The 26,462-nt window shown below is 36.7% G+C and overlaps 1 protein-coding gene across 1 annotated transcript in view; it reads left to right on the plus strand.

Annotated features, from left to right (window-relative positions):
• plod3 (procollagen-lysine, 2-oxoglutarate 5-dioxygenase 3) overlaps nt 1-26,462 on the plus strand; it is an 80,283-nt gene that overhangs the window by 34,983 nt on the left and 18,838 nt on the right. The window contains exons 12-17 of the mRNA XM_029744587.1: nt 1,236-1,361; nt 7,479-7,620; nt 8,097-8,210; nt 11,361-11,537; nt 11,869-12,015; nt 14,227-14,352. Of these exons, the coding sequence (XP_029600447.1) occupies nt 1,236-1,361; nt 7,479-7,620; nt 8,097-8,210; nt 11,361-11,537; nt 11,869-12,015; nt 14,227-14,352 (832 nt within the window). The remainder of the gene's footprint in view (nt 1-1,235; nt 1,362-7,478; nt 7,621-8,096; nt 8,211-11,360; nt 11,538-11,868; nt 12,016-14,226; nt 14,353-26,462) is intronic.

Consider the following 26,462-nt stretch of genomic DNA (forward strand, 5'->3'; position numbering starts at 1 on the left):
GTTTTATAGAGAGAAGGGATACAGGGTCTGTAGTTTTGTAGAGAGAAGGGATACAGGGTCTGTAGTTTTATAGAGAGAAGGGATACAGGGTCTGTAGTTTTATAGAGAGAAGGGATACAGGGTCTGTAGTTTTATAGAGAGAAGGGATACAGGGTCTGTAGTTTTGTAGAGAGAAGGGATACAGGGTCTGTAGTTTTGTAGAGAGAAGGGATACAGGGTCTGTAGTTTTATAGAGAGAAGGGATACAGGGTCTGTAGTTTTATAGAGAGAAGGGATACTGGGTCTGTAGTTCTGTTCTTAGGCCGTTGTCAAAAAAAACAAATTTGTTCTTAACTGACTTGCCTAGTTAAATATAGGTAAAATAAAAAAAATACCTGATTATATCTAAACCACTGAACCCTATGCCCTAACCCTATCTTTATCTAACTAACACACTACTTTATCTAACAACACACTACTTTATCTAACAACACACTAACACACTAACACACTACTTTATCTAACAACACACTAACACACTACTTTATCTAACAACACACTAACTAACTAACACACTACTTTATCTAACAACACACTACTTTATCTAACAACACACTACTTTATCTAACTAACACACTAACTAACTAACACACTACTTTATCTAACAACACACTACTTTATCTAACAACACCCTACTTTATCTAACAACACCCTACTTTATCTAACAACACACTACTTTATCTAACAACACACTACTTTATCTAACAACACACTAACTAACTAACTCACTAACTAACTAACACACTACTTTATCTAAGAACACACTAACTAACTAACTAACACACTACTTTATCTTTGTCTGTCTCCAGGTCAGTGATAGTGTGGTCTAACTAACACACTACACCCTAAACATGTTGTCTGTCTCCAGGTCAGTGATAGTGTGGTCTAACTAACACACTACACCCTAAACATGTTGTCTGTCTCCAGGTCAGTGATAGTGTGGTCTAACTAACACACTACACCCTAAACATGTTGTCTGTCTCCAGGTCAGTGATAGTGTGGTCTAACTAACACACTACACCCTAAACATGTTGTCTGTCTCCAGGTCAGTGATAGTGTGGTCTAACTAACACACTACACCCTAAACATGTTGTCTGTCTCCAGGTCAGTGATAGCCCCCATGTTGTCTGTCTCCAGGTCAGTGATAGTGTGGTCTAACTAACACACTACACCCTAAACATGTTGTCTGTCTCCAGGTCAGTGATAGCTCCCATGTTGTCCAGACATGGCAAACTGTGGTCGAACTTCTGGGGAGCTCTGAGTCCTGAGGGGTTCTACTCTCGATCTGAAGACTACATCGATATCGTACAGGGCAAGAGAGTGTGAGTACACACACACACACACACACACACACACACACACTATATAACCCTATATATAGTTGAAGTAGGAAGTTTACATACACTCAGGTTGGAGTCATTAAAACTCGTTTTTCAACCACTCCACACATTTCTTGTTAACAAACTATAGCTTTGGCAAGTCGGTTAGGACATCTACTTTGTGCATGACACAAGTAATTTTTCCAACAATTGTTTACAGACAGATTATTTCACTTATAATTCACTGTATCACAATTCCAGTGAGTCAGAAGTTTACATACACTAAGTTGACTGTTCCTTTAAACAGCTTGGAAAATTCCAGAAAATGATGTCATGGCTTCAGAAGCTTCTGATAGGCTAATTGACATCATTTGAGTCAATTGGAGGTGTACCTGTGGATGTATTTCATGGTCTACCTTCAAACTCTCTTTGCTTGACATCATGGGAATATCAAAAGAAATTAGCCAAGATCTCAGAAACAAAATGGTAGACCTCCACAAGTCTGGTTCATCCTTGGGAGAAATTTCCAAATGCCTGAAGGTACCACGTTCATCTGTACAAACAATAGTACGCAAGTATAAACACTATGGGACCACGCAGCCGTCATACCGCTCAGGAAGGAGACACGTTCTGTCTCCTAGAGATGAACGTACTTTGGTGCGAAAAGTGCAAATCAATCCCAGGATAACAGCAATGGACCTTGTGAAGATGCTGGAGGAAACAGGTACAAAAGTATCTATATCCACAGTAAAACGAGTCCTATATCGACATAACCTGAAAGGCCGCTCAGCAAGGAAGAAGCCACTGCTCCAAAACCGCCATAAAAAAGCCAGACTACGGTTTGCAACTGCACATGGAGACAAAGATTTGAAATGTCCTCTGGTCTGATAAAACAAAAATACAACTGTTTGGCCAAAATGACCATCGTTTTGTCTGGAGGAAAAAGGGGGAGGCTTGCAAGCCGAAGGACACCATCCCAACCGTGAAGCACGGGGGTGGCAGCATCATGTTGTGGGGGTGCTTTGCTGCTGGAGGGACTGGTGCACTTCACAAACTAGATGACATCATGAGGGAGGAAAATTATGTGGATATATTGAAGCAACATCTCAAGACATCAGTCAGAAAGTTAAAACATTGGTCACAAATGGGTCTTCCAAGTGGACAATGACCCCAAGCATACTTCCAAAGTTGTGGCAAAATGGCTTAAGGACAACAAAGTCAAGGTATTGGAGTGGCCATCACAAAGCCCTGACCTGAATCACATAGAAAATGTGTGGGCAGAACTGAAAAAGCGTGTGCGAGCAAGGAGGCCTACAAACCTGACTCAGTTACACCAGCTCTGTCAGGAGGAATGGGCCAAAATTCACCCAACTTATTGTGGGAAGCTTGTGGAAGGCTACCTGAAATGTTTGACCCAAGTTAAACAATTTAAAGGCAATGCTACCAAATACTAATTGAGTGTTTGTAAACTTCTGACCCACTGGGAATGTGACGAAAGAAATAAAAGCTGAAATAAATCATTCTCTCTACTATTATTCTGACATTTCACATTCTTAAAATAAAGTGGTGATCCTAACTGACCTAAGAAAGGGAATTTTTACTAGGATTTAAATGTCAGGAATTGTGAAAAACTGAGTTTAAATCCATTTGGCTAAAGTGTATGTAAAGTTCTGTCTTCAACTGTAACTTTATATTTTCTATATGTTAACCCTATATATTATATATGTTATGTATATATCCCTATATATTATATATGTTATGTATATATCCCTATATATTATATATGTTATGTATATATCCCTATATATTCTGGATGTTCTCTGTATAACCCTATATATTATATATTTTATCTATATATCCCTATATATTATATATGTTATCTATATATCCCTATATATTATATATGTTCTCTGTATAACCCTATATATTCTGGATGTTCTCTGTATAACCCTATATATTATATATGTTATCTATATATCCCTATATATTATATATGTTATCTATATATCCCTATATATTCTGGATGTTCTCTGTATAACCCTATATATTCTGGATGTTCTCTGTATAACCCTATATATTATATATGTTATCTATATATCCCTATATATTCTGGATGTTCTCTGTATAACCCTATATATTATATATGTTATCTATATATCCCTATATATTATATATGTTATCTATATATCCCTATATATTCTGGATGTTCTCTGTATAACCCTATATATTATATATGTTATCTATATATCCCTATATATTATAGATGTTCTCTGTATATCCCTATATATTATATATGTTATCTATATATCCCTATATATTATGGATGTTCTCTATATATCCCTATATATTATGGATGTTCTCTGTATAACCCTATATATTATATATGTTATCTATATATCCCTATATATTATATATGTTATCTATATATCCCTATATATTCTGGATGTTCTCTGTATATCCCTATATATTATATATGTTCTCTGTATAACCCTATATATTCTGGATGTTCTCTGTATAACCCTATATATTATATATGTTATCTATATATCCCTATATATTATATATGTTATCTATATATCCCTATATATTCTGGATGTTCTCTGTATAACCCTATATATTCTGGATGTTCTCTGTATAACCCTATATATTCTGGATGTTCTCTGTATAACCCTATATATTATATATGTTATCTATATATCCCTATATATTATATATGTTATCTATATATCCCTATATATTCTGGATGTTCTCTGTATAACCCTATATATTATATATGTTATCTATATATCCCTATATATTATATATGTTCTCTGTATATCCCTATATATTATATATGTTATCTATATATCCCTATATATTATGGATGTTCTCTATATATCCCTATATATTATGGATGTTCTCTGTATAACCCTATATATTATATATGTTATCTATATATCCCTATATATTATATATGTTATCTATATATCCCTATATATTCAGGATGTTCTCTGTATAACCCTATATATTATATATGTTATCTATATATCCCTATATATTATATATGTTATCTATATATCCCTATATATTCTGGATGTTCTCTGTATAACCCTATATATTATATATGTTATCTATATATCCCTATATATTATATATGTTATCTATATATCCCTATATATTCTGGATGTTCTCTGTATAACCCTATATATTATATATGTTATCTATATATCCCTAGATGTTCTGGATGTTCTCTGTATAACCCTATATATTTAATATGTTATCTATATATCCCTATATATTATATATGTTATCTATATAACCCTATATATTCTGGATGTTCTCTGTATATCCCTATATATTCTGGATGTTCTCTGTATAACCCTATATATTATATATGTTATGTATATATCCCTATATATTCTGGATGTTCTCTGTATAACCCTATATATTATATATGTTATGTATATAACCCTATATATTCTGGATGTTCTCTGTATAACCTTATATATTATATATGTTATCTATATATCCCTATATATTCTGGATGTTCTCTGTATAACACTATATATTATATATGTTATCTATATATCCCTATATATTCTGGATGTTCTCTGTATAACCCTATATATTCTGGATGTTATCTATATAACCCTATATATTCTGGATGTTCTCTATATATCCCTATATATTATATATGTTATCTATATAACCCTATATATTATATATGTTATCTATATATCCCTATATATTCTGGATGTTCTCTGTACAACCCTATATATTATATATGTTATCTATATATCCCCATATATTATATATGTTATCTATATATCCCTATATATTATATATGTTATCTATATATCCCTATATATTCTGGATGTTCTCTGTACAACCCTATATATTATATATGTTATCTATATATCCCCATATATTATATATGTTATCTATATATCCCTATATATTATATATGTTATCTATATATCCCTATATATTCTGGATGTTCTCTGTATAACCCTATATATTATATATGTTATCTGTATATCCCTATATATTATATATGTTATCTATATATCCCTATATATTCTGGATGTTCTCTGTATAACCCTATATATTATATATGTTATCTATATATCCCTATATATTATATATGTTATCTATATATCCCTATATATTCTGGATGTTCTCTGTATAACCCTATATATTATATATGTTATCTATATATCCCTAGATGTTCTGGATGTTCTCTGTATAACCCTATATATTTAATATGTTATCTATATATCCCTATATATTATATATGTTATCTATATAACCCTATATATTCTGGATGTTCTCTGTATATCCCTATATATTCTGGATGTTCTCTGTATAACCCTATATATTATATATGTTATGTATATATCCCTATATATTCTGGATGTTCTCTGTATAACCCTATATATTATATATGTTATGTATATAACCCTATATATTCTGGATGTTCTCTGTATAACCTTATATATTATATATGTTATCTATATATCCCTATATATTCTGGATGTTCTCTGTATAACACTATATATTATATATGTTATCTATATATCCCTATATATTCTGGATGTTCTCTGTATAACCCTATATATTCTGGATGTTATCTATATAACCCTATATATTCTGGATGTTCTCTATATATCCCTATATATTATATATGTTATCTATATAACCCTATATATTATATATGTTATCTATATATCCCTATATATTCTGGATGTTCTCTGTACAACCCTATATATTATATATGTTATCTATATATCCCCATATATTATATATGTTATCTATATATCCCTATATATTATATATGTTATCTATATATCCCTATATATTCTGGATGTTCTCTGTACAACCCTATATATTATATATGTTATCTATATATCCCCATATATTATATATGTTATCTATATATCCCTATATATTATATATGTTATCTATATATCCCTATATATTCTGGATGTTCTCTGTATAACCCTATATATTATATATGTTATCTGTATATCCCTATATATTATATATGTTATCTATATATCCCTATATATTATATATGTTCTCTATATAACCCTATATATTCTGGATGTTCTCTATATAACCCTATATATTATATATGTTATCTATATATCCCTATATATTCTGGATGTTCTCTGTATAACCCTATATATTATATATGTTATGTATATATCCCTATATATTCTGGATGTTCTCTGTATAACCCTATATATTATATATGTTATCTATATATCCCTATATATTCTGGATGTTCTCTGTATAACCCTATATATTATATATGTTATCTATATATCCCTATATATTGTATATGTTATCTATATATCCCTATATATTATATATGTTCTCTATATAACCCTATATATTATATATGTTATCTATATATCCCTATATATTCTGGATGTTCTCTGTATAACCCTATATATTCTGGATGTTCTCTGTATAACCCTATATATTATATATGTTATCTATATAACCCTATATATTCTGTATGTTCTCTGTATAACCCTATATTATATATGTTTTCTGTATAACCCTATATATTCTGTATGTTCTCTGTATAACCCTATATATTCTGGATGTTCTCTGTATAACCCTATATATTCTGGATGTTCTCTATATAACCCTATATATTATATATGTTATCTATATATCCCTATATATTCTGGATGTTCTCTGTATAACCCTATATATTATATATGTTATGTATATAACCCTATATATTCTGGATGTTCTCTGTATAACCCTATATATTCTGGATGTTCTCTGTATAACCCTATATATTATATATGTTATCTATATATCCCTATATATTCTGGATGTTCTCTGTATAACCCTATATATTATATATGTTATCTATATAACCCTATATATTCTGGATGTTCTCTGTATATCCCTATATATTCTGGATGTTCTCTGTATAACCCTATATATTATATATGTTATCTATATATCCCTATATATTATATATGTTATCTATATATCCCTATATATTATATATGTTATCTATATATCCCTATATATTCTGGATGTTCTCTGTATAACCCTATATATTCTATATGTTATCTATACATCCCTATATATTCTATATGTTCTCTTTCTCTGTAGTGGTCTATGGAACGTTCCCTATATCACCCAGGTCTACATGATAAAGGGGTCAGTCTTGAGAGGTAGACTGTCTCAGGTCAGTCTGTACAGTCAGGAGGGGATGGACCCTGACATGGTCTTCTGCAGGGCCGTACGAGACCAGGTATATATTATATATGTAATGTTATCTATGATATATTATATGGACCCTGATATGGTGTCTGCAAGGCCGTACGAGACCAGGTATATATTATATATGTAATGTTATCTATGATATATTATGAGACCAGGTATATATTATATATGTAATATTATCTATGATATATTATGATATGGACCCTGACATGGTGTCTGCAAGGCTGGGAGATACCTTTTCTTTCTGTATTGACTCAGGGGTGTGAATACTAATCTAATCAAGATATGTTTGTTAAATTATTTTTTATAAACGTTAAATGTTTCTTCCACTTTGACATTACAGAGTATTTTGTGTAGATCATTGACACAAAATGACAATTCAATCAATTTTAAACCCAGTTTGTAACACACAAATGGGAAATAGTCAAGGTGTGTGAATGCTTTCTGAAGGCCCTGTACATCCCTGTATATATGACTGTCTGTATGTCCTATGTTGTGTTACAGGGAGTGTTTATGTTTGTGTCTAATCGAGATGAGTTTGGCCGTCTGGTCTCCTCCTCCAACTACAACACCAGCCGACTGCATCCTGACATGTGGCAGATCTTTGACAACCCTCTGGTGAGCACACACACACACACACACACACACACACACACACACACACACACACACCATCACACACACACCATCACACACACACCATCACACACACACCAACACACACACACCATCACACACACACACACACACACATGCATTCATACAAAAACACACTTTTCTCAAGACCTTCATTAGAACCAAACAGCTTAATTTCCATTGGAGTGTTGAGTCAATCAATGACTTAAACCATGGCCCATATTTATCAGGTGATAAACCATGGCCCGTATTTACCAGGGGATAAACCATGGCCCGTATTTACCAGGGGATAAACCATGGCCCATATTTATCAGGTGATAAACCATGGCCCATATTTACCAGGTGATAAACCATGGCCCATATTTATCAGGGGATAAACCATGGCCCGTATTTACCAGGTGATAAACCATGGCCCGTATTTATCAGGTGGTAAACCATGGCCCGTATTTATCAGGTGATAAACCATTGCCCGTATTTATCAGGTGATAAACCATGGCCCATATTTACCAGGTGGTAAACCATGGCCCATATTTACCAGGGGATAAACCATGGCCCATATTTACCAGGTGGTAAACCATGGCCCATATTTACCAGGTGGTAAACCATGGCCCATATTTACCAGGTGGTAAACCATGGCCCATATTTATCAGGGGATAAACCATGGCCCGTATTTATCAGGTGGTAAACCATGGCCCATATTTACCAGGTGATAAACCATGGCCCATATTTATCAGCTGTGTGTCTGCATGGCCCATATTTACCAGGTGGTAAACCATGGCCCATATTTACCAGGTGGTAAACCATGGCCCATATTTATCAGGTGGTAAACCATGACCCGTATCTATCAGGTGATAAACCATGGCCCGTATTTACCAGGTGATAAACCATGGCCCGTATTTATCAGGTGGTAAACCATGGCCCGTATTTATCAGGTGGTAAACCATGGCCCGTATTTATCAGGTGATAAACCATGGCCCGTATTTATCAGGTGATAAACCATGGCCCATATTTACCAGGTGGTAAACCATGGCCCATATTTACCAGGGGATAAACCATGGCCCATATTTACCAGGTGGTAAACCATGGCCCATATTTACCAGGTGGTAAACCATGGCCCATATTTATCAGGGGATAAACCATGGCCCGTATTTATCAGGTGGTAAACCATGGCCCATATTTACCAGGTGATAAACCATGGCCCATATTTATCAGCTGTGTGTCTGCATGGCCCATATTTACCAGGTGGTAAACCATGGCCCATATTTACCAGGTGGTAAACCATGGCCCATATTTATCAGGTGGTAAACCATGACCCGTATCTATCAGGTGATAAACCATGGCCCATATTTACCAGGTGATAAACCGTGATCCTAACGGACGTAAAACAGGGAATTTTTACCAGGATTAAATATCAGGAATTGTGAAAAACTGAGTTTAAATGTATTTGGCTAAGGTTTATGTAAACTTCCGACTTCAACTGTATATACACTGCTCAAAAAAATAAAGGGAACACTTAAACAACACAATGTAACTCCAAGTCAATCACACTTCTGTGAAATCAAACTGTCCACTTAGGAAGCAACACTGATTGACAATACATTTCACATGCTGTTGTGCAAATGGAATAGACAACAGGTGGACATTATAGGCAAGACACCTCCAATAAAGGAGTGGTTTTGCAGGTGGGGACCACAGACCACTTCTCAGTTCCTATGCTTCCTGGCTGATGTTATGGTCACTTTTGAATGCTGGCGGTGCTTTCACTCTAGTGGTAGCATGAGACGGAGTCTACAACCCACACAAGTGGCTCAGGTAGTGCAGCTCATCCAGGATGGCACATCAATGCGAGCTGTGGAAAGAAGGTTTGCTGTGTCTGTCCAGAGCATGTCCAGAGCATGGAGGCACTACCAGAAGACAGGCCAGTACATCAGGAGACGTGGAGGAGGCCGTAGGAGGGCAACAACCCAGCAGCAGGACCGCTACCTCCGCCTTTGTGCAAGGAGGAGCAGGAGAAGCACTGGCAGAGCCCTGCAAAATGACCTCCAGCAGGCCACAAATGTGCATGTGTCTGCTCAAACGGTTAGAAACAGACTCCATGAGGGTGGTATGAGGGCCCGACGTCCACAGGTGGGGGTTGTGCTTACAGCCCAACACCGTGCAGGACGTTTGGCATTTGCCAGAGAACACCAAAATTGGCAAATTCGCCACTGGCGCCCTGTGCTCTTCACAGATGAAAGCAGGTTCACACTGAGCACGTGACAGAGTTTGGAGATGCCGTGGAGAATGTTCTGCTGCCTGCAACATCCTCCAGCATGACCGGTTTGGCGGTGGGTCAGTCATGGTGTGGGGTGGCATTTCTTTGGAGGGCCGCACAGCTCTCCATGTGCTCGCCAGAGGTAGCCTGACTGCCATTAGGTACCGAGATGAGATCCTCAGACCCCTTGTGAGACCATATGCTGGTGCGGTTGGCCCTGGGTTCCTCCTAATGCAAGACAATGCTAGACCTCATGTGGCTGGAGTGTGTCAGCAGTTCTTGCAAGAGGAAGGCATTGATGCTATGGACTGGCCCGCCCGTTCCCCAGACCTGAATCCAATGGAGCACATCTGGGACATCATGTCTCGCTCCATCCACCAAGGCCACGTTGCACCACAGACTTTCCAGGAGTTGGCGGATGCTTTAGTCCAGGTCTGGGAGGAGATCCCTCAGGAGACCATCTGCCACCTCATCAGGAGCATGCCCAGGCGTTGTAGGGAGGTCATACAGGCACGTGGAGGCCACACACACTACTGAGCCTCATTTTGACTTTTTTTAAGGACAGTACATCCAAGTTGGATCAGCCTGCAGTGTGGTTTTCCACTTTAATTTTGAGTGTGACTCCAAATCCAGACCTCCATGGGTTGATAAATTGGATTTCCATTGATTATTTTTGTGTGATTTTTGTTGTCAGCACATTCAACTATGTAAAGAAAAGAATATTTAATAAGATTATTTCTTTCATTCAGATCTAGGATGTGTTGTTTAAGTGTTCCCTTTATTTTTTTGAGCAGTATAGTTTAATATCTATATAGTTTAATATCTGTATAGTTTAAAATCTGTATGTTTATATATTTATATTTATATATATGTTGTAGGACTGGAAGGACAAGTATATCCATGAAAACTACTCTCAGATCTTTGAAGACAACCAGACCGTCGTGGAGCAGCCGTGTCCTGATGTCTACTGGTTCCCATCCTTTACAGACAGGATGTGTGATGATCTGGTGGAAACCATGGAAGACTTTGGAGAATGGAGTGGAGGAAGACATACGGTAGGAGGAGAGGAGGAGGAGGAGAGGGAGGAGGAAGAGGAGGAGAGGGAGGACGAAGAGGAGAGAGGGAGGAAGAGGAGAGGGTAGGAGGAGGAAGAGGAGAGAGGGAGGAGGAGGGAGAGAGAATGACCTATGAGAGGGAGAGAGGAGGAAGAGGAGGAGGAGGAGAGAGGAGGAGGAGGATGACCTATGAGAGGTAGAGAGAGAGAGAATGACCTATGAGAGGGAGAGAGGAGAGAGAGAGGGGGAGGAGGATGACCTATGAGAGGGAGAGAGAGTGTCTGTGACGACTATGTCTCTTTGCTCAACATGTTTCTTCTGTGTTTTCCAGGATGAGCGTCTTGCAGGGGGCTATGAGAACGTCCCTACTGTGGATATTCATATGAACCAGATTGGCTTTGAGAAGGAGTGGCTCAAGTTTCTGAAAGAATACATCAGCCCTGTTACTGAGAAACTCTACCCAGGGTACTACCCCAAGGTACACACAATCACAGACACACACACACACATGTTAAATACTTTATCTGAATCCACAAATCACATTACAGTAAAGAGGACTTATTTTTTTATTTAAAAAAAGGAGTCTTGCGATGTCCTTAGATATATCAGCAGTAATGACTCATACCTTGCTCTCCTGTGGCACTGCTCCACCAGGTCCTCGTACTTTGCCCTCTTTCTTTCGTTGGCCTCCTCAATGTGCTACTTTCCCAGGTTGACTTTCAGCTCCCAGTCTTCAGCTGTTGTGAGAAGACTTGTGGAGGTTCTGGTAGGCGGTGTTGGCTTTCCCCTGGCTCTGACAAATGCGATGGCCTGCTTTGATTTGCTGTTTCCACTGCAGATGGTATCCACGATGGCTTTAGGCACCTGGTCGTGGCACCAGCGGTATCGACTCTCACCTGGGGCTGTGCTCAAGGGTTATCTCTTCAGCTACAGAGGGTATGATGGTGAATCGACCTTGCCCCAGCAGAACAGGTTAGATGGGCTTGGTAGAACATTGTAGACTACCTGGATCAAAAAATGTATGCGCTGAGGCGTTCCAAAGCTCGGTCCATATGACCTTACGCTCCTTGTTGCCTCATTCCGACCATCCTACCGGCTCGCTCCTCCTTGACTGCTGCTTGCACTTCCTCCTGCAGCAGCTTCCGCCGGTCTTTCCCTTGGGCCTTGTCGTAGCGTGGCGTTGTAATGCCCACCAACACACTGTGCCGTAGCCGTCACTCAGCCTGCTCCACTTGCTTCCTGTCCTCACCTCTATCCCTGCCTAGGAGACTTCCGGGTCCCTTGTCTCCTAGTGTCGCAGCACCTCCCTGTACGGCTCACCATGAATTCCTCATGGAGATGCACTGAGGCTTTGATTCCCAGCCATTTGCTGAGATAGCTGTTAACCCTTCTCTGGACTGTAGAGATCAGGGCCTCGTAGACAAGGAGGATCCAGAGAATCTGTGGGAAGACACCATGTTGGTATATCCAGGCCTTGAACTTGCCAGGTAAACCTGACTTGTCCACTGCAGCCAATCATACTACCAGCTCTTGGTCGGTTGTCTTGATGAATGCTGTATCCCTCGGCTGCTGTCAAACAGACTCTCCACCGGTTTCTCTGTGAACGATGGGATCTGTGTGTCTCGAATGGCGGAAGCGGAACTTGTCCACCGTCTTCCCCATCGTCAGCACCAGGGAACTAGACTTTGCTGGCTTGAAGCTCATCCGTGCCCAAGTGGCGAGCTTCTCCAACCCCTTCAAAATCCACCTACTTCCTGGGACGGATGTTGTCCATGAAGGCTCTGATAGGAGGTTGTCAGTCAGGTTGTCCATTAAGGCTCTGATAGGTTGTCGTCCCAGTCAGGTTGTCCATGAAGGCTCTGATAGGTTGTCGTCAGTCACATTGTCCATGAAGGCTCTGATAGGTTGTCGTCAGTCACGTTGTCCATGAAGGCTCTGATAGGTTGTCGTCAGTCAGGTTGTCCATGAAGGCTCTGATAGGTTGTCCCAGTCAGGTTGTCCATGAAGGCTCTGATAGGTTGTCGTCACAGTCAGGTTGTCCATGAAGGCTCTGATAGGTTGTCGTCACAGTCAGGTTGTCCATGAAGGCTCTGATAGGTTGTCGTCAGTCAGGTTGTCCATGAAGGCTCTGATAGGTTGTCGTCACAGTCAGGTTGTCCATGAAGGCTCTGATAGGTTGTCGTCAGTCAGGTTGTCCATGAAGGCTCTGATAGGTTGTCGTCACAGTCAGGTTGTCCATGAAGGCTCTGATAGGAGGTTATCACAGTCAGGTTGTCCATGAAGGCTCTGATAAGTTGTCGTCACAGTCAGGTTGTCCATGAAGGCTCTGATAGGAGGTTGTCAGTCAGGTTGTCCATGAAGGCTCTGATAGGAGGTTGTCCCAGTCAGGTTGTCCATGAAGGCTCTGATAGGTTGTCGTCCCAGTCAGGTTGTCCATGAAGGCTCTGATAGGTTGTCGTCCCAGTCAGGTTGTCCATGAAGGCTCTGATAGGTTGTCCCACACCAGACTTGGTCAGCGGGTCTCTGCATTCCACCGCAGCTGACTTCACCAGCATGTTCATGGCAAGGGCGAACAGGATACCAACATTTGAAAGATCACAAATACATTAAACCAGCTTCCTCTGAGACTGTAATGTTTGGCTATGTACAGGTCCTTGTATAAATGACGACCTTTAACCCCCCCCCCCAGGCCCAGGCGGTGATGAACTTTGTGGTCCGGTATCGTCCAGACGAACAGCCGTCTCTCCGTCCGCATCATGACTCCTCCACCTTCACCATCAACGTAGCACTCAACAACAAGGGATTGGATTACCAGGTACACACCAGACCTGGACGGGGAATTGTTGTAGTTTGGGGTTTATTTGAAAATGACCAACTTAATCTAATAGAGTTTACACTAAAAGGCAACTCATTTCTTTGATATCAAATACAGGTTTCAAAAAAACGAATCAATCATTTTTTTAAAAGTATTTTGAAGGTATGCAAGTTATTTCAGAAGAAATATATATTTATTTGATGGAAAACTAAAACAGTTGAATTAGTGTAAATATACACTGAGTAAACAAAACATTAAGAACAGCTGCTCTTTCCTTTACATGTCTAGTCAGTTCATTATTACCATAGCAAAATTGTTGATACATAGGACTTTGGAAATGTCTTCATGGCATAATAAGGGAGTTATTACAGAAGTGGAATAAGGAAGTCACTATTCTTCTTGTGTACAGTAGTTACAAAATCTCTCATCTCATTGCTATGCAATTAAAATGCAATTACTGAAGTATTATGTATCAACATACTAATAAAAGTGTATTACTCAGGAACAGTTTATTGTTAAAGTGTATTACTCGGGAACAGGTTATTGTTAAAGTGTATTACTCAGGAACAGGTTAAATTGTATTACTCAGGAACAGGTTATTGTTGAAGTGTATTACTCAGGAACAGGTTATTGTTAAAGTGTATTACTCGGGAACAGGTTATTGTTAAAGTGTGTTACTCGGGAACAGGTTATTGTTAAAGTGTATTACTCGGGAACAGGTTATTGTTAAAGTGTATTACTCGGGAACAGGTTATTGTTAAAGTGTATTACTCGGGAACAGGTTATTGTTAAAGTGTATTACTCAGGAACAGGTTAAAGTGTATTACTCAGGAACAGGTTATTGTTAAAGTGTATTACTCAGGAACAGGTTATTGTTAAAGTGTGTTACTCAGGAACAGGTTATTGTTAAAGTGTGTTACTCGGGAACAGGTTATTGTTAAAGTGTATTACTCAGGAACAGGTTAAAGTGTATTACTCAGGAACAGGTTATTGTTAAAGTGTATTACTCAGGAACAGGTTATTGTTAAAGTGTATTACTCGGGAACAGGTTATTGTTAAAGTGTATTACTCAGGAACAGGTTAAAGTGTATTACTCGGGAACAGGTTAAAGTGTATTTCTCGGGAACAGGTTATTGTTAAAGTGTATTACTCGGGAACAGGTTATTATTAAAGTGTATTACTCGGGAACAGGTTATTGTTAAAGTGTATTACTCAGGAACAGGTTATTGTTAAAGTGTATTACTCAGGAACAGGTTATTGTTAAAGTGTATTACTCGGGAACAGGTTATTGTTAAAGTGTATTACTCAGGAACAGGTTAAATTGTATTACTCAGGAACAGGTTATTGTTAAAGTGTATTACTCGGGAACAGGTTATTGTTAAAGTGTATTACTCGGGAACAGGTTATTGTTAAAGTGTATTACTCAGGAACAGGTTAAATTGTATTACTCAGGAACAGGTTATTGTTAAAGTGTATTACTCGGGAACAGGTTATTGTTAAAACCTGTTGGGGCTACGGGGTAGCAATGAACCCTGAGATGGGATTGCTAGCAAGGCTGGAAATTCAAAACATCAAAAATCTAATAATTTCAATTTCTCAAAAAATCAACTATTTTACACCATTTAAAAGATAAACATCTCCTTAATCTAACCACATTGTTCGATTTTCAAAGAGGCTTTACGGCAAAAGCATAAAGTTAGATTATGTTAGGACAGTACATAGCCACAAAAGTACAAACATCCATTTTCAATTCAAGGTCAGGCGTCACTAAAAGCAGAAACCAGCTAAAATTATGCACTAACCTTTGACAATCTCCATCAGATGACACTCCTAGGACATTATGTTATACAATACATGCATTTTTTGTTCCATCAAGTTCATATTTATATCCAAAAACAGCATTTTACAGTAGCGGTGAAATTCAGATTTTTTTCTTCTCTGAAATGCTTCCGTTGAACAACGTTACAATTTACAAAATTACTATTCGAAAACATTGGTAAATTCTAATATTGTCATTCAAATAATTATAGTTTAACATTTCGTAAATGCTACTGTATTGCCAGATTTCAAAATAACTTTACTGGGAAATCACAAGTTGCAATAAACCGGGTGCTATGCTAAGAACAATAGGCTAGGCTATATAGGTTAGCATCATCTTGTAACCATGTAATATCAATAATACTATTGTCAATAATCCATTACCTTTGATTATCTTCATCCATTGGCACTTCCAGGAATCCCAGGTCCACAACAAATGTGGTTTCTTTTGACAAAGTTCATAATTGATGTCCAAATAACTCCAAGTTGTTAGGCTTCGGTGGCTACTAAAAAGTAGCGCGGGGGGGGGGGGTGGGAAGTCACTGCGAAAAGTTAAAAAAGTTTAAAAAATAATCTATTTACGTTCGTTCAAACATGTCAAACGTTGTTTAGCATCAATCTTTAGAGCCATTTTTAACGTGAAACATCAGTAATGTTTCAACCCGACCTCTCCTGTCTAGAAAAACGGTTTTGAAAAATGTCTCGCGTCACATGATTGCGCAGGTGCAGGCAATAATGGAAGTGACGACATCCCAGGGACGTCAACTTCCCTGCATTCTAATTCGATCTCTGTTCATCATAGACGCTTCAAACAACTTTATAAAGATCGCTGACATCTAGTGGAAGCCGTAGGATTTGCGAAATGAATCCTTTCTCACTGTGGTATCTATTAAACAATGACTCAAAAAAAATAGTACAGCCACAAAATTCTTTTTTTCTCTCAGGTTTTCTCAGGTTTTTGCCTGCCATATGAGTTTTGTTATACTTAGAGACACCATTCAAACAGTTTTAGAAAATTCAGTGTTTTCTATCCAAATCTGGTAATAATATGCATATCCTAGCTTCTGAGTTGGTGTAGGTGGCAGTTAAAAATGGGCACATGTTTTTTTCAAAATTCTCAATACTGCCCCCTAACCCCAACAGGTTTTAAAGTGTATTACTCGGGAACAGATTATTGTTAAAGTGTATTACTCAGGAACAGGTTATTGTTAAAGTGTATTACTCAGGAACAGGTTATTGTTAAAGTGTATTACTCAGGAACAGGTTATTGTTAAAGTGTATTACTCGGGAACAGGTTATTGTTAAAGTGTATTACTCAGGAACAGTTTAATTGTATTACTCAGGAACAGTTTATTGTTAAAGTGTATTACTCGGGAACAGGTTAAATTGTATTACTCAGGAACAGTTTATTGTTAAAGTGTATTACTCGGGAACAGGTTATTGTTAAAGTGTATTACTCAGGAACAGGTTAAATTGTATTACTCAGGAACAGGTTATTGTTAAAGTGTATTACTCGGGAACAGGTTATTGTTAAAGTGTGTTACTCGGGAACAGGTTATTGTTAAAGTGTGTTACTCGGGAACAGGTTATTGTTAAAGTGTATTACTCGGGAACAGGTTATTGTTAAAGTGTATTACTCGGGAACAGGTTATTGTTAAAGTGTATTACTCGGGAACAGGTTAAAGTGTATTACTCAGGAACAGGTTATTGTTAAAGTGTATTACTCAGGAACAGGTTATTGTTAAAGTGTATTACTCGGGAACAGGTTATTGTTAAAGTGTATTACTCAGGAACAGGTTAAAGTGTATTACTCGGGAGCAGGTTAAAGTGTATTACTCGGGAACAGGTTATTGTTAAAGTGTATTACTCGGGAACAGGTTAAAGTGTATTACTCGGGAACAGGTTATTGTTAAAGTGTATTACTCGGGAACAGGTTATTATTAAAGTGTATTACTCGGGAACAGGTTATTGTTAAAGTGTATTACTCAGGAACAGGTTATTGTTAAAGTGTATTACTCAGGAACAGGTTATTGTTAAAGTGTATTACTCGGGAACAGGTTATTGTTAAAGTGTATTACTCAGGAACAGGTTAAAGTGTATTACTCAGGAACAGGTTAAAGTGTATTACTCGGGAACAGGTTAAAGTGTATTCCTCGGGAACAGGTTATTGTTAAAGTGTATTACTCGGGAACAGGTTATTGTTAAAGTGTATTACTCAGGAACAGGTTAAATTGTATTACTCAGGAACAGTTTATTGTTAAAGTGTATTACTCGGGAACAGGTTATTGTTAAAGTGTATTACTCAGGAACAGGTTAAATTGTATTACTCAGGAACAGGTTATTGTTGAAGTGTATTACTCAGGAACAGGTTATTGTTAAAGTGTATTACTCGGGAACAGGTTATTGTTAAAGTGTGTTACTCGGGAACAGGTTATTGTTAAAGTGTATTACTCGGGAACAGGTTATTGTTAAAGTGTAATACTCGGGAACAGGTTATTGTTAAAGTGTATTACTCGGGAACAGGTTATTGTTAAAGTGTATTACTCGGGAACAGGTTATTGTTAAAGTGTGTTACTCGGGAACAGGTTATTGTTAAAGTGTATTACTCGGGAACAGGTTATTGTTAAAGTGTATTACTCGGGAACAGGTTATTGTTAAAGTGTATTACTCGGGAACAGGTTAAAGTGTATTACTCAGGAACAGGTTATTGTTAAAGTGTATTACTCAGGAACAGGTTATTGTTAAAGTGTATTACTTGGGAACAGGTTATTGTTAAAGTGTATTACTCAGGAACAGGTTAAAGTGTATGACTCGGGAACAGGTTAAAGTGTATTACTCGGGAACAGGTTATTGTTAAAGTGTATTACTCGGGAACAGGTTAAAGTGTATTACTCGGGAACAGGTTATTGTTAAAGTGTATTACTCGGGAACAGGTTATTATTAAAGTGTATTACTCGGGAACAGGTTATTGTTAAAGTGTATTACTCAGGAACAGGTTATTGTTAAAGTGTATTACTCAGGAACAGGTTATTGTTAAAGTGTATTACTCGGGAACAGGTTATTGTTAAAGTGTATTACTCAGGAACAGGTTAAAGTGTATTACTCGGGAACAGGTTAAAGTGTATTACTCGGGAACAGGTTAAAGTTAAAGTGTATTACTCGGGAACAGGTTATTATTAAAGTGTATTACTCGGGAACAGGTTATTGTTAAAGTGTATTACTCAGGAACAGGTTATTGTTAAAGTGTATTACTCAGGAACAGGTTAAATTGTATTACTCAGGAACAGGTTATTGTTAAAGTTTTTTTCTCGGGAACAGGTTATTGTTAAAGTGTATTACTCAGGAACAGGTTATTGTTAAAGTGTATTACTCGGGAACAGGTTATTGTTAAATGGTTTTACTCGGAAACAGGTTATTATTAAAGTGTATTACTCGGGAACAGGTTATTGTTAAAATGTATTACTCAGGAATAGGTTATTGTTAAAGTGTATTGCTCGGGAACAGGTTATTGTTAAAGTGTATTACTCAGGAACAGGTTATTGTTCAAGTGTATTACTCGGGAACAGGTTATTGTTAAAGTGTATTACTCGGGAACAGGTTATTGTTAAAATGTATTACTCAGTAACAGGTTATTGTTAAAGTGTATTACTCGGGAACAGGTTAAATTGTATTACTCAGGAACAGTTTATTGTTAAAGTGTATTACTCGGGAACAGGTTATTGTTAAAGTGTATTACTCAGGAACAGGTTAAATTGTATTACTCAGGAACAGGTTATTGTTGAAATGTATTACTCAGGAACAGGTTATTGTTAAAGTGTATTACTCGGGAACAGGTTATTGTTAAAGTGTATTACTCGGGAACAGGTTATTGTTAAAGTGTATTACTCGGGAACAGGTTATTGTTAAAGTGTATTACTCGGGAACAGGTTATTGTTAAAGTGTATTACTCGGGAACAGGTTAAAGTGTATTACTCAGGAACAGGTTATTGTTAAAGTGTATTACTCAGGAACAGGTTATTGTTAAAGTGTATTACTCGGATACAGGTTATTGTTAAAGTGTATAACTCAGGAACAGGTTAAAGTGTATTACTCGGGAGCAGGTTAAAGTGTATTACTCGGGAACAGATTATTGTTAAAGTGTATTACTCGGGAACAGGTTAAAGTGTATTACTCGGGAACAGGTTATTGTTAAAGTGTATTACTCAGGAACAGGTTATTGTTAAAATGTATTACTCAGTAACAGGTTATTGTTAAAGTGTATTACTCAGGAACAGGTTAAATTGTATTACTCAGGAACAGGTTATTGTTGAAGTGTATTACTCAGGAACAGGTTATTGTTAAAGTGTATTACTCGGGAACAGGTTATTGTTAAAGTGTATTACTCGGGAACAGGTTTAAGTGTATTACTCAGGAACAGGTTATTGTTAAAGTGTATTACTCAGGAACAGGTTATTGTTAAAGTGTATTACTCGGGAACAGGTTATTGTTAAAGTGTATTACTCAGGAACAGGTTAAAGTGTATTACTCGGGAGCAGGTTAAAGTGTATTACTCGGGAACAGGTTATTGTTAAAGTGTATTACTCGGGAACAGGTTAAAGTGTATTACTCGGGAACAGGTTATTGTTAAAGTGTATTACTCGGGAACAGGTTATTATTAAAGTGTATTACTCGGGAACAGGTTATTGTTAAAGTGTATTACTCAGGAACAGGTTATTGTTAAAGTGTATTCCTCGGGAACAGGTTATTGTTAAAGTGTATTACTCAGGAACAGGTTAAATTGTATTACTCAGGAACAGGTTATTGTTAAAGTGTATTACTCGGGAACAGGTTATTGTTAAAGTGTATTACTCAGGAACAGGTTATTGTTAAAGTGTATTACTCGGGAACAGGTTATTGTTAAATTGTATTACTCGGAAACAGGTTATTATTAAAGTGTATTACTCGGAACAGGTTATTGTTAAAATGTATTACTCAGGAATAGGTTATTGTTAAAGTGTATTGCTCGGGAACAGGTTATTGTTAAAGTGTATTACTCAGGAAAAGGTTATTGTTCAAGTGTATTACTCGGGAACAGGTTATTGTTAAAGTGTATTACTCGGGAACAGGTTATTGTTAAAGTGTATTACTCAGGAACAGGTTATTGTTAAAGTGTATTACTCGGGAACAGGTTATTGTTATAGTGTATTACTCAGGAACAGGTTAAAGTGTATTACTCAGGAACAGGTTAAAGTGTATTACTCGGGAACAGGTTAAAGTGTATTCCTCGGGAACAGGATATTGTTAAAGTGTATTACTCGGGAACAGGTTATTGTTAAAGTGTATTACTCAGGAACAGGTTAAATTGTATTACTCAGGAACAGTTTATTGTTAAAGTGTATTTCTCAGGAACAGGTTATTGTTAAAGTGTATTACTCAGGAACAGGTTAAATTGTATTACTCAGGAACAGGTTATTGTTAAAGTGTATTACTCGGGAACAGGTTATTGTTAAAGTGTATTACTCAGGAACAGGTTATTGTTAAAGTGTATTACTCGGGAACAGGTTATTGTTAAAGTGTATTACTCAGGAACAGGTTAAAGTGTATTACTCGGGAGCAGGTAAAGTGTATTACTCGGGAACAGGTTATTGTTAAAGTGTATTACTCGGGAACAGGTTAAAGTGTATTACTCGGGAACAGGTTATTGTTAAAGTGTATTACTCGGGAACAGGTTATTATTAAAGTGTATTACTCGGGAACAGGTTATTGTTAAAGTGTATTACTCAGGAACAGGTTATTGTTAAAGTGTATTACTCGGGAACAGGTTATTGTTAAAGTGTATTACTCAGGAACAGGTTAAAGTGTATTACTCGGGAACAGGTTAAAGTGTATTCCTCGGGGACAGGTTATTGTTAAAGTGTATTACTCGGGAACAGGTTATTATTAAAGTGTATTACTCGGGAACAGGTTATTGTTAAAGTGTATTACTCAGGAACAGGTTAAATTGTATTACTCAGGAACAGGTTATTGTTAAAGTGTATTACTCGGGAACAGGTTATTGTTAAAGTGTATTACTCAGGAACAGGTTATTGTTAAAGTGTATTACTGGGGAACAGGTTATTGTTAAATTGTATTACTCGGAAACAGGTTATTATTAAAGTGTATTACTCGGGAACAGGTTATTGTTAAAATGTATTACTCAGGAATAGGTTATTGTTAAAGTGTATTGCTCGGGAACAGGTTATTGTTAAAGTGTATTACTCAGGAACAGGTTATTGTTCAAGTGTATTACTCGGGAACAGGTTATTGTTAAAGTGTATTACTCGGGAACAGGTTATTGTTAAAGTGTATTACTCGGGAACAGGTTAAATTGTATTACTCAGGAACAGTTTATTGTTAAAGTGTATTACTCGGGAACAGGTTATTGTTAAAGTGTATTACTCAGGAACATGTTAAATTGTATTACTCAGGAACAGGTTATTGTTGAAGTGTATTACTCAGGAACAGGTTATTGTTGAAGTGTATTACTCAGGAACAGGTTATTGTTAAAGTGTATTACTCGGGAACAGGTTATTGTTAAAGTGTATTACTCGGGAACAGGTTATTGTTAAAGTGTATTACTCGGGAACAGGTTATTGTTAAAGTGTATTACTCGGGAACAGGTTATTGTTAAAGTGTATTACTCGGGAACAGGTTAAAGTGTATTACTCAGGAACAGGTTATTGTTAAAGTGTATTACTCAGGAACAGGTTATTGTTAAAGTGTATTACTCGGGAACAGGTTATTGTTAAAGTGTATTACTCAGGAACAGGTTAAAGTGTATTACTCGGGAGCAGGTTAAAGTATATTACTCGGGAACAGGTTATTGTTAAAGTGTATTACTCGGGAACAGGTTAAAGTGTATTACTCGGGAACAGGTTATTGTTAAAGTGTATTACTCGGGAACAGGTTATTATTAAAGTGTATTACTCAGGAACAGGTTATTGTTAAAGTGTATTACTCAGTAACAGGTTATTGTTAAAGTGTATTACTCGGGAACAGGTTATTGTTAAAGTGTATTACTCAGGAACAGGTTAAAGTGTATTACTCGGGAACAGGTTAAAGTGTATTCCTCGGGAACAGGTTATTGTTAAAGTGTATTACTCAGGAACAGGTTAAATTGTATTACTCAGGAACAGGTTATTGTTAAAGTGTATTACTCGGGAACAGGTTATTGTTAAAGTGTATTACTCAGGAACAGGTTATTGTTAAAGTGTATTACTCGGGAACAGATTATTGTTAAATTGTATTACTCGGAAACAGGTTATTATTAAAGTGTATTACTCGGGAACAGGTTATTGTTAAAATGTATTACTCAGGAATAGGTTATTGTTAAAGTGTATTGCTCGGGAACAGGTTATTGTTAAAGTGTATTACTCAGGAAAAGGTTATTGTTCAAGTGTATTACTCGGGAACAGGTTATTGTTAAAGTGTATTACTCGGGAACAGGTTATTGTTAAAGTGTATTACTCAGGAACAGGTTATTGTTAAAGTGTATTACTCGGGAACAGGTTATTGTTAAAGTGTATTACTCAGGAACAGGTTAAAGTGTATTACTCGGGAACAGGTTAAAGTGTATTCCTCGGGAACAGGTTATTGTTAAAGTGTATTACTCGGGAACAGGTTAAATTGTATTACTCAGGAACAGTTTATTGTTAAAGTGTATTACTCGGGAACAGGTTATTGTTAAAGTGTATTACTCAGGAACAGGTTAAATTGTATTACTCAGGAACAGGTTATTGTTGAAGTGTATTACTCAGGAACAGGTTATTGTTAAAGTGTATTACTCGGGAACAGGTTATTGTTAAAGTGTGTTACTCGGGAACAGGTTATTGTTAAAGTGTATTACTCGGGAACAGGTTATTGTTAAAGTGTAATACTCGGGAACAGGTTATTGTTAAAGTGTATTACTCGGGAACAGGTTATTGTTAAAGTGTATTACTCGGGAACAGGTTATTGTTAAAGTGTGTTACTCGTGAACAGGTTATTTTTAAAGTGTATTACTCGGGAACAGGTTATTGTTAAAGTGTATTACTCGGGAACAGGTTATTGTTAAAGTGTATTACTCGGGAACAGGTTAAAGTGTATTACTCAGGAACAGGTTATTGTTAAAGTGTATTACTCAGGAACAGGTTATTGTTAAAGTGTATTACTTGGGAACAGGTTATTGTTAAAGTGTATTACTCAGGAACAGGTTAAAGTTTATGACTCGGGAACAGGTTAAAGTGTATTACTCGGAACAGGTTATTGTTAAAGTGTATTACTCGGGAACAGGTTAAAGTGTATTACTCGGGAACAGGTTATTGTTAAAGTGTATTACTCGGGAACAGGTTATTATTAAAGTGTATTACTCGGGAACAGGTTATTGTTAAAGTGTATTACTCAGGAACAGGTTATTGTTAAAGTGTATTACTCAGGAACAGGTTATTGTTAAAGTTTATTACTCGGGAACAGGTTATTGTTAAAGTGTATTACTCAGGAACAGGTTAAAGTGTATTACTCGGGAACAGGTTAAAGTGTATTACTCGGGAACAGGTTAAAGTTAAAGTGTATTACTCGGGAACAGGTTATTATTAAAGTGTATTACTCAGGAACAGGTTATTGTTAAAGTGTATTACTCGGGAACAGGTTATTGTTAAAGTGTATTACTCGGGAACAGGTTATTGTTAAAGTGTGTTACTCGTGAACAGGTTATTTTAAAGTGTATTACTCGGGAACAGGTTAAAGTGTATTACTCAGGAACAGGTTATTGTTAAAGTGTATTACTCAGGAACAGGTTATTGGTTAAAGTGTATTACTCGGGAACAGGTTATTGTTAAAGTGTATTACTCGGGAACAGGTTAAAGTGTATTACTCAGGAACAGGTTATTGTTAAAGTGTATTACTCAGGAACAGGTTATTGTTAAAGTGTATTACTTGGGAACAGGTTATTGTTAAAGTGTATTACTCAGGAACAGGTTAAAGTTTATGACTCGGGAACAGGTTAAAGTGTATTACTCGGGAACAGGTTATTGTTAAAGTGTATTACTCGGGAACAGGTTAAAGTGTATTACTCGGGAACAGGTTATTGTTAAGTGTATTACTCGGGAACAGGTTATTATTAAAGTGTATTACTCGGGAACAGGTTATTGTTAAAGTGTATTACTCAAGAACAGGTTATTGTTAAAGTGTATTACTCAGGAACAGGTTATTGTTAAAGTGTATTACTCGGGAACAGGTTATTGTTAAAGTGTATTACTCAGGAACAGGTTAAAGTGTATTACTCGGGAACAGGTTAAAGTGTATTACTCGGGAACAGGTTAAAGTTAAAGTGTATTACTCGGGAACAGGTTATTATTAAAGTGTATTACTCAGGAACAGGTTATTGTTAAAGTGTATTACTCGGGAACAGGTTAAATTGTATTACTCAGGAACAGGTTATTGTTAAAGTTATTACTCGGAACAGGTTATTGTTAAAGTGTATTACTCAGGAACAGGTTATTGTTAAAGTGTATTACTCGGGAACAGGTTATTGTTAAATGGTTTTACTCGGAAACAGGTTATTATTAAAGTGTATTACTCGGGAACAGGTTATTGTTAAAATGTATTACTCAGGAATAGGTTATTGTTAAAGTGTATTGCTCGGGAACAGGTTATTGTTAAAGTGTATTACTCAGGAACAGGTTATTGTTCAAGTGTATTACTCGGGAACAGGTTATTGTTAAAGTGTATTATTCGGGAACAGGTTATTGTTAAAATGTATTACTCAGTAACAGGTTATTGTTAAAGTGTATTACTCGGGAACAGGTTAAATTGTATTACTCAGGAACAGTTTATTGTTAAAGTGTATTACTCGGGAACAGGTTATTGTTAAAGTGTATTACTCAGGAACAGGTTAAATTGTATTACTCAGGAACAGGTTATTGTTGAAGTGTATTACTCAGGAACAGGTTATTGTTAAAGTGTATTACTCGGGAACAGGTTATTGTTAAAGTGTATTACTCGGGAACAGGTTATTGTTAAAGTGTATTACTCGGGAACAGGTTATTGTTAAAGTGTATTACTCGGGAACAGGTTATTGTTAAAGTGTATTACTCGGGAACAGGTTAAAGTGTATTACTCAGGAACAGGTTATTGTTAAAGTGTATTACTCGGATACAGGTTATTGTTAAAGTGTATTACTCAGGAACAGGTTAAAGTGTATTACTCGGGAGCAGGTTAAAGTGTATTACTCGGGAACAGGTTATTGTTAAAGTGTATTACTCAGGAACAGGTTAAAGTGTATTACTCGGGAACAG

This window comes from Salmo trutta, unplaced genomic scaffold (genome assembly GCF_901001165.1).
Source record: "Salmo trutta unplaced genomic scaffold, fSalTru1.1, whole genome shotgun sequence".
Lineage (NCBI taxonomy): Eukaryota > Metazoa > Chordata > Actinopteri > Salmoniformes > Salmonidae > Salmo > Salmo trutta.